Source organism: Cicer arietinum, chromosome 4 (assembly GCF_000331145.2).
Source record: "Cicer arietinum cultivar CDC Frontier isolate Library 1 chromosome 4, Cicar.CDCFrontier_v2.0, whole genome shotgun sequence".
In the NCBI taxonomy this organism is placed as follows: domain Eukaryota; kingdom Viridiplantae; phylum Streptophyta; class Magnoliopsida; order Fabales; family Fabaceae; genus Cicer; species Cicer arietinum.
The window spans coordinates 14095236-14105639 of NC_021163.2; the positions used below are offsets into that span (position 1 = coordinate 14095236).

A 10404-nucleotide genomic window follows, 5' to 3' on the forward strand; every position below is an offset into this window, starting at 1 on the left:
TGGAATTGGAAATCGGGTGTCACAACCAGCTCTAACTACCACTTCTAACTAACTTTGTTCTTTACATGAATTTTTTATGCAGAACATTTTTTGATTAAATATTATCGTTGATAAAACTCAACCCAAATTATCCACTAAAATGAATATGACATAAAATGGTTAATTGTGTGTATAATTGAGTTGACTTGTAGCATGATGAGTACTCATAGACTCTTGTTGAAAATATATACCATATGAAACTTAAAAATTTAACATGTATAATTCTATGAGTACCAATAAACATGATTCTTTCGTAGTATCATATGTTGAAAAAATTCGAACTTTTTCATACAAAATTTATATTGAAGAGACGTGTTGGATGGGAAACAAAATAAATTACAAAATATTATCTCATATATATTTTTCAATGCGAATCATTCAAAAATATGGCCAATTCAAGCATAAATCTCAAGCCTTAATCCAAATTATACAAGTATAACGAAGCCTTACAATGAATTAGAGTACACTTTCACGCATCAATCATTTTGTAAAACAAATATAAATTAAGTGTAAATTATTTAATAACTTTTAGTATAGTTTAGCACAAACATTCGTTGTTATCCTAAAAATGATCTAATCAAAAGAATTTGGTGGGCCCATATCCTACTCCCATATTGTTGAAGTCAAACAAATGAGGTGGTGGCGTAACAGGGTTTTGAAAAAATTGGAGTGGATACATTTGAACTTGTTGTTGATGAGGAGGGACAGAGTTATTAGAGGTGAAAGAATTTTCAAGAAAGAATGGAAGGGTTTGGGTAGATGCACCGTGAATCACAATCCTTTCAACATGTTGAGCAACAAGTTTCTTCAACTCCTTCAAAGCCTTCTTGAAAAGTTCAAGTTGGGTTCTATTCATTCCATCAATAGGACAAGCCGACCAAAACTGAGCCTCAGTCGCCTTGCACGAATTGTTCAGCTCATCGCCACACTTTTTCTCAACGTGGAGCTGGTTAATGGCTTGAGTGACGGTTTTATTGAGCTCACACACATTGGCACTATGATGAGTCTCAATAAATTGCATAGTGCCATTGTGTTGGGGCAAGGCCAGTGAGAGATAACGGTCTATGACTATATCAACATTGGGGTGATCAAAGGAAAATACTTTCTCGGCAGGTGAGAAAACAACAAGAGCAACTTTTGCACCACAAAGGGTGCAAAGCTCACTAGCTTTTTTGAAGAGACCACTACGGTGCTTGGAGAAAGTCACTTGCAGGTTGCTCTCATTGCTCATCTTTTTCATCTCGACCTTTTGGCGACCACGGCTTTTCCTTCTAGTCGACATGGTTGAAGCAGAAAATGAAATAGAAGGAATTGGTACAATTGATCTGGATGTGAAGATCTCGCTTTATAGCCAAATTTTGTGAGTATATTTTTACTCATGTATGTATTGTGATGTGGCTTAGAAAACCAATACACGGTTTTTGTGTTCTCAAACGTTTTACCTTTTCATTATTTTTAACATTAAAATATTTTCTACATTGAGAGATTTTTTAAAAAATCATTTTTTCTTTGCTTATATGGTAGGAGTTCTGAATTGCACTTTGAGTTCAATGAGAAATGATTGAATCCAAATTACTTCATTGGATTAATTGGTCATGGTGCAATATTCAAACTTCGTGTTTGATTGAGTAGAAAATTGATACTTCTTTGAATCAAAGGACACTAAGTTAATCTTTTTTTAATGATAAGGACCTTAAGAGCATAAAGATATATAATTTATATTTTAATAAATTCGGATAAACTTTATTTATTTTAATTTGATTTGTAATAACTCTTAGTTTGTTTTAATTTAGAATTGTAATAGTTTCTTGTTTAGATTGAGTTGATGTCATGTGTGAGTGAAGATATTTTGCTTCATTTCATTTAATTTATTTAAAAAAAATATGATGTAAGTCTAATATGAACCTAAAGAATATTGTCATTTATGGTCCATTTAGGTTTATACATAAATATGCATTTATAACCTCATTGAGAAAAGTTTGAAATGAATTAGATTTTTTTTAACGAGAATAGTGAATGAGTCATATTTGAGTTATTGGATTAGAATTTACTTGAATTTTATCAATAGTTTCCTTACCATTGTGGCGATTCTTTGTTGACTTATCAATTTTCTAGATTGTGGCGCCTTCCTTTTTTATCTTTTCAACCTAATTCATCTTTCTTTCTTTCTTTCTTTCTTTTATTTTGTCACTTTATTTGAAGAAATCACTTGATAGATCATTCATCTTGTGTGGAAGCAACTCAAATCCACATCACTTAAGGTTCTCTTTTACACAGAAAAGAAAAAAAAAAAAAAAAAAGCATTTGCTACCAATAGATTTCTTGTGAGGGAGGGACAAGGATCCAACTGTTATTTTTCATCAAAACATCATATTCACACCATAATTTTAAATTGTGGTCATAGTTAGCTACAAACCTTTTATATAGCATGCAAACGCAGTTGGTGCAATAAAAATTGCAGTTGTGATGTCGTTGTAGAGATTTTAAAATCCATAATATTGCGATTGCAATTGCGGTAATGAACTGCAATTTAAAACCATAATTTACACTACAAAGCAACAAACCAACCTGAATCACTATGGAAGATTCATTAGGGTTTAAAAAGACTTTTGGTTTTAGGCTTCATGTCTTGGTTCTTGTGACCATAAGGTGAGTGTTGTGACCAAAATGGGAAGGGGCAGTGGGTCAAACTGGAGCATGTTCAGTGCTACTAGATGATGTAGCGTAGTAGAAGGTGCAATAACGATAGGCATTGTTAAGGGTGTTGGCAAGATAGGCTTAAAAGAATGAAAATTAGAGGGAGAAAAAGCTACAAGTGCAGGGTAATTATGGATATAGGGAAAGGTTTGCGATTGTTGTCTCAAAGTCAATATCATTTGTGCAATAATATATCTCATTAAAAACTTTATCAGAAATCTCTGGGATAAAACTATGGTGAAGAAGGAAAAAAATGCTTAACACATTTATATTTTCACTTATAGAGACAATTATATGTGAGTCAACGAAGATCTTCTTTTGTGTTAGTTGCTCAAAAGTTTTGATTAGTGACGTGACTTTGTAAAATAAAAACAATTGTTATATCTCTTTTATTATCGTCATTTTCAAACTAGCAATGTATTTGGTATTATCTTTGTAGAATAATAACATTTTCCAGAAGAAAAATCATAGGTCTATTATGTGTGTTGTATTAGACCTTAACCAAAATATATTATTGATAACTCTTCATCATATACATATTTTTTATTGTTTTTAGTCTTATTTATCTTTAATCATTAGTTAATTTAAGGAGTTATTTGATATATTTTGTTGATTTTAGCTCTTTGATTTAATGAAATATTTATGTTATTATTTCCTTGATTAAGTATTTTTCGGAGTTTTGTGTTGTTACTTTGTTTTAGTGCAGTGCTGAATTTTGGTGAGAAATCAACATAACCTATGTAGAGTATTTCAGCCATATCTGGAGTTGTAGATGTCCAATTGGAGTCAAACCAAGTGCAAATGAAAGCTAATATCCATAGCTGCAACTTTCATGAAGACACCGGAACCAAATTCAGACTCGAAAGAAGCGAAAAATGCAATCTATGTTGGACAGCAGATGTTATGCGCCTGAAGCGCGCCAGACGCGTCTGAGGCGCGTTTCCAGCCATTCAGTACTGTCCAGGCGCGACTGAAGCGCGTTTTCTGCGCCTGGGGCACATTTCCGGACCAGTAGCATTGTCCAGGCGCGCCTGGAGCGCGTTTCCTGCGCCTGGGGCGCGCGACGCGCATCAGCAACCATAAAAACGTAATTTTTCACTGTTTTAGGGATCTTTTTTACTCTTGGGAAGTTGGGAGACTTGTGCCCTAGCATAGAAACTCAAAGACGGCTGTTTATAACATCATTGGAGCAATTTTATCAAGAATCATTCATGAATCCTTCTTGTAATTCTTCTCTAATCTCTATCTCTTTTATCTTTGTCATGAGTAACTAAACCCTATTTGTTAGGGATGAGTTTAACAAGATGAAACCCTTATTTTTATGATTTGATTTCTAGTTATATGAATGAGTTTATTGAATTATTTTTCTCATCTTTGTGCTTAATGCTTTTTTTTGCTTGATCAACATTAAAATGTTCTATGATTTGTATTTTGAAACGGAAGTGGACTTTACGAATGCTTGAGATGAGAAATTCATGAATTAGTTGCAATGCAATAATTTACAAGAGAATTTTTATTCGGTAATGCTTAATTCTAATCTTAAATCTACTAAGGAATTAGGGGTTACTTTGGAATTAAAGGTTATGTCACTAAGACATTAGAGCAAGAATAATAAAGAGAATTCGGTGATAATTCAATAAAGGAATTCAATAACTAGGATCAAATTAGGCACCAAGGTTGGATTCGAAGTGAAACTCATCCCTGACATTTTTCTCAATTTATAAAGGATCAATTTTACTACTGTTGTCAATTTTAAATATTATTTCAATCAACTTGGGAACTTTTTGTTCAATTTTAATAACTAAATATAATTCAATAGGAAAACGCAATCCTTAAGTTCGACACTCGGTACTACCGTTTTATTACTACTTGCAACGATTCAGTACACTTGTTGAAACGCTATCAATTATTTACAGTGGCGGAGCTTGACCAAAAACTTTGGGGTGGCCGACATAAAAATATAATATATAAATTAAATATATAAATAATATTATATAACAAAAATTTAATTTGAAATAAACACAAAGTGAAATATCAAATAATTTAGAAATTTTAGACATAAAATCAAACACCTTATGTGCGATAAAAAAACTCAAACACTTCATATAGACATAAAATCAAACACCTTATGTGCGACAAAAAAACTCAAACACTTCATACAGACATAAAATCAAACACCTTATGTGAGACAAAAAAATTCAAACACTTTATATTGACATAAAATCAAACACCTTATGTGCAACACAAAAACTCTAAAAAAAATCAGCACTCTAATTGAAATTCCAAATCAAAATTCCAAACTACAAATCAAAGCTTCAAACTCAACACTAATAATGTAAGCTTTAAATTTCATGCTAACATAAATCAAACCTAACAAAAATCAGCACTAACTAACAAAAATCAGCGATAACAAAATAGAAATTCGAACATTTTGAGAGTTGCAGCAAACAAAGCAGTCAGGCAGATGCGATCTAGAGAGTTGCAGCGAACAGGCCTGAGAGCAGCGAACAGGCCCGAGAGCGACGAACGGCGGAACGGCCACGAAGGCAGTTAGGCAGAGGCGGCCGCCGCAGGCCCGCAGCGAGCAGAGGCGCACGTTTGTTGTGATTGATTCGTGAATCTGATTATGGAAGAGGGAGAGAGGACGGCTGTAACTTGTAAGCAAGAGGGAGGGAATCAAAGAAGAGAACAGAGAAGGAGAGAGGTTGGATGGAAGAGAGAAGAAGAAAGAGAAATTTTTTTTTTTTTCTTGGGGTGGCCGCGGCCCCCCCTGTCCTTGAGAAGCTCCGCCACTGATTATTTACTTGTCTCTTGTAGTACGAGAGATCCTCAACCCAAGTCTTTTAAACTCATTCAAAATTATTTACATTTACGGTGTATATAAATTTAAATTACTCGTGGGACAAAACTATGGTGAAGAAGAAAAAAATGCATAACACATTTATATTTTCACTCAGAGACAATTATATGTGAGTCAACAAAGATCTTCTTTTGTGTTAGTTGCTCAAAAGCTTTGATTAGTGACGTGACTTTGTAAAATAAAAACAATTGTTATATCTCTTTTATTATCGTCATTTTCAAACTAGCAATGTATTTGGTATTATCTTTGTAGCATAATAACATTTTCCAGAAGAAAAATCATAGGTCTATTATGTGTTTTATTTCTCCTATCTAGCCATAGCCAGCATTTTCTTATTAATTTGTGTTGTTGTTCCTTAACTATAATTTTAAAAAAATGGTTATTAAATTATTTAATAGCTAAATATGTTACTTTCATATTTTATAAAGAATTATTAATACATTAAATATTTATTTTAATATTAACAATATCACTACGCCAAAAATGACATTTAACAGCGCCACTTTTACAGCGTTTGCTAAACACAAGCGTTGTTGTAAATATATTTTAAAAATAACGGAGCCTTTTACAGCACTTTTGTTCACAAGCGCTGTAAAACAAGCGTTGTTGTAGCTCATATAACGTTTGCGCATAACGTTATAAGGCTTTTACAACGCTTGTCAAAAAAGCGTTGTAAAATGAAGCGCTTTCGCGTATCAGTTACAACGCTTTTTTCACAAGCGCTGTAAACACATGCGCTTTCAAATATTTGAACTACCTAATACAGCGCTTTTTGCACAAGCGCTGTAAAATACATGCGTTTTCATTGAATTTAACTACCTATTACAGCGCTTTTTTCACAAGCGCTGTAAACTACATCTTTCAAATAATTATATACGTTGGAAACCCTCATATCCTCTACATCTTTCAAATAATTATATACGTTGGGAACCCTAATATCCTCTACGTACTGTGCGGTCATCTACGTTGTCTTAGGTATTTTTTACACATGATCTGTTATGTTTTGTTATATATATATTAAATCTACTAAAAATTGTTATATATATTAAATCTCTTCTACACATGATCTGTTCTGTTTTGAAATTGTTAGTTGATATTGGTTTGTTTTTGAAACTTGTTGATATGTTTTGAAAGCTTATTATTTTTGTAACTGCATTTATGTAGGTGGTATAATATGGATAGGAAATGGATGTCAGCCAATCGATTTTCAAAAGAGTATGAAATTGGAGTGAAGGAGTTTGTTGAGTTTGCAGTGAAGAATGCAAAAGATCCAAATAGAGTAGTTTGTCCTTGTTTAAAATGTTGTTTTGGAAAACGTGTTAGAGAAGATAAATTAGAAGGACATCTAGTATGTAATGGAATTGATCAAAGCTACACATGTTGGATAAGACATGGTGAGAAAAAAAAAAGGAAACATTAATTTTGAGAATAGTTCGACATATGCTTCAACTGACTTCGATACAGATACATATGAGTCGGACCGAGTTGATGAGATCGCAAAAGCAGTTGAAGAAGATCTTCGAGATTGTCCTAAAATGTTTGAAAGTTTGTTGAGTGATGCAGAGAAAGAATTATATAATGGTTGTACTAAATTCACAAGACTGTCGGCGATATTAAAGTTGAACAACTTAAAAGCGAGTAATGGATGGTCTAATAAAAGCTTTACAGGATTATTAACACTCATAAAAGATATGTTGCCAGATGATAATGAACTTCCCAGTCGAATCTACGAGGCTAAACGGATTTTGTGTTCTATTTGAATGAGTTACGAAAGGATTCATGCGTGTCCTAACGATCGCATTTTATTTCGAAACGAATATGAACTACTTAAGGCGTGTCCGAAATGCAATGTCTCTCGATATAAGAAGAAAGAATCTACTCCAGCAAAAGTCGTGTGGTATTTTCCTATAATACCAAGATTTAGGCGCATGTATCGCAGTGAAGAAGATTCAAAACACTTGACATGGCATGCAGATGAAAGAATTAGAGATGGAATGTTTCGACACCCTGCAGATTCCCCACAATGGGCAAAAATTGATCACGAGTATCCTGAATTCGGGATAGAGTCAAGAAATCTAAGACTTGCACTTTCTACTGATGGAATGAATCCACATGGTCTTCAAAGCATCTCACATAGCACGTGGCCTGTGATTTTGGTAATATATAACCTACCTCCATGGTTATGTATGAAGCGTAAGTTTATGATGTTGTCTCTGTTAATTTCTGGACCCAAACAACCGGGGAATGATATCGACGTATACTTGACTCCTCTAATCGAAGATTTAAAAAGTATGTGGGAGACAAGTGTGGAAGTTTATGATGGGTATAAGAAAGAATGTTTCAATTTGAGGGCTATGTTGTTCGGCACAATTAATGATTTTCCAGCATATGGTAATTTATCAGGATATAGCATTAAAGGTCAGTGTGCATGTCCTATATGTGAAGAGAGTACAAATTGGATGCGGTTGAAACATTGTAAGAAGAATGTGTTTCTTGGACATCGTAGATTTTTACCTTATAGTCATCAGTATCGTGGGTGGAGAAATGCATTCAATGGAAAATCAGAGGAAGGTAAAGCTCCTTTAGCACCGACTGGATATCAAATACTTGAAAAAGTACAAGGTTTGACCAATAAATATGGCAAACCTTTTGCGGGAGAGCTGGTCAAAACTGGGTGGAAGAAAAAGTCAATTTTATTTGCATTGCCATATTGGAAGTCATTGTATATAAGACATTTTCTCGATGTGATGCATATTGAAAAAAATGTATTTGATAGTGTTATTGGTAAGTTACTCAATGTTCTAGGAAAGTCTAAAGATAGCGTCAACGCAAGATTGGACTTGGTCGATATGGGAATAAGAAATGAATTGGCTCCAGTAAAGAAAGGAAATCGCATGTATCTACCTCCAGCCGCTCATACTCTATCTAGAAAGGAAAAAATTGTTTTATGTAAATTTCTACACGAAGTTAAAGTTCCAGAATGATACTCTTCGAACATTAAAAATTTGGTTTGTATGAAAGACCTCAAGTTAAAAGGTTTGAAGACCCATGATTGTCATATTATAATGGAGCATTTGCTACCAATAGGTATACGTTCCATTTTACCTGAAAAAGTTCGACTAGCCTTATTACCTGAAAAAGTTCGACTAACCTTAACTAGATTATGTTTCTTCTTCAGGGAAATTTGTAGTAAAGTGATCGACCCTCAGAAATTACCGACATTGCAGAGGGAAATTGTTGTTACTTTGTGTGAGCTTGAAATGTATTTCCCACCATCGTTTTTTGATATAATGGTTCACCTTACTGTTCATCTGGTTAAGGAGACACAACTTTGTGGGCCAGCTTATATGAGATGGATGTATCCGATAGAACGATATATGAAAATATTAAAAGGGTACGTAAAAAGTAGAAGTCGACCAGAATGTTGTATTGCTGAACAATACATTGTTGAAGAGGATGCTGAATTTTGTACTGAATATTTGTCCAATGTTGAATCCATAGGACTTCCCATGTCTCGTCATTCGGGAAGAATATCAGGAGAAGGGATAATTGGAAGGAGACTACTGACTATATCAAGGACAGAATGGGAGCAGGCACAATTGTATGTTCTGCACAATGATGATGAGGTTCAACCGTATGTTACAATACACATTGATCAGTTATCTCGTTTGAACATGAATAGGAATCAAAATTGGATAACTCGAGAGCACAATCGAAGTTTTGTAACATGGTTAAAAAATCACATAATGTCAAAATTTGATATAGACCCCGGATCAATTTCAAATAGATTGAGGTGGCTAGCAAATGGTCCGAGCTTACATGTCTTTTCTTACACTGGTTATGTTATTAACGGCTACACATTTTATACCAAAGAACAAGATGATCAGACCACTATGCAAAATAGTGGAGTCACTCTCGTAGCTGAAGCGATGCATGTCTCAAGTGCAAAAGACAAAAACCCAATATATGCAAATCTATCATATTTTGGGGTTATCGAGCGCATATGGGAGTTAGACTACACAATGTTTCGTGTTCCCATATTTGGTTGCAAGTGGGTCGATAATAATAATGGCGTTCGGATTGATGAGTCAGGATTCTTGCTTGTCGATTTTAATAGGGTGGGATACAAAGACGAGCCTTTTATTTTAGCGCCGCAAGCTCAACAAGTGTTTTATGTCACTGATCCTTCTGATGATAAATGGTTTGTTGTCCTATCGACCAATAAAATAAGTGATGGTAACAATAATGATGAAGATGTTGGTAATGATCTTTTATTTGCAACATCACAACAACCACATGAAATTGATTCAACTGATGATGGTTTATATCTTAGAGATGATCATGATGAGGGAATTTGGATTAATCCATCGTTTCGTATTGTAAATGGACAAACAAATGTGAATGTCACCAGGAAAAGAAGAAGGGCATCTTAATGTATATGTTTAATTGTTTTATATAAGCTATGCATGTAATCTGAACTGTGTTATTGTAAGTGATAAATATGAATATAATCTGAATTATTGTGATAAATATGCATGTAATCTGAATTATTGTGATATATATGCATGTAATTTGAATTGAGTGTTTTATACTAATATGGCAAAATAGCAACAGATTTCATATCAGAAGCTTTTGGAATCAAACCATACATAAAAGCATATTGGGATCCTAGTTATAACATCTCACAGTTTGCTACTAATGTCACTTATATAATGTAAATTAAGTGCCAATTCGATTGGAATAAATGTCTGATCAGCTACAGTCATCCAAAATTGAACCCAAATAAAACTAACACAAAAATAACCATA

The 10404-nt window shown here is 33.7% G+C and overlaps 1 protein-coding gene across 1 annotated transcript; it reads right to left on the reverse strand.

Annotated features, from left to right (window-relative positions):
- Window positions 1-616: 616 nt before the first annotated feature.
- Window positions 617-1551, reverse strand: LOC101514351 (agamous-like MADS-box protein AGL62). The gene has a single exon (XM_004496741.2). The coding sequence runs from the start codon at window positions 1319-1321 to the stop codon at window positions 617-619; it is 705 nt and encodes a 234-aa protein (XP_004496798.1). The 5' UTR covers window positions 1322-1551.
- Window positions 1552-10404: the final 8853 nt, after the last annotated feature.

What these genes read in the sequence shown, in the direction of transcription:
- LOC101514351 (XM_004496741.2), bottom strand. Translation starts at nt 1,321, where the DNA reads ATGTCGACTAGAAGGAAAAGCCGTGGTCGCCAAAAGGTCGAGATGAAA.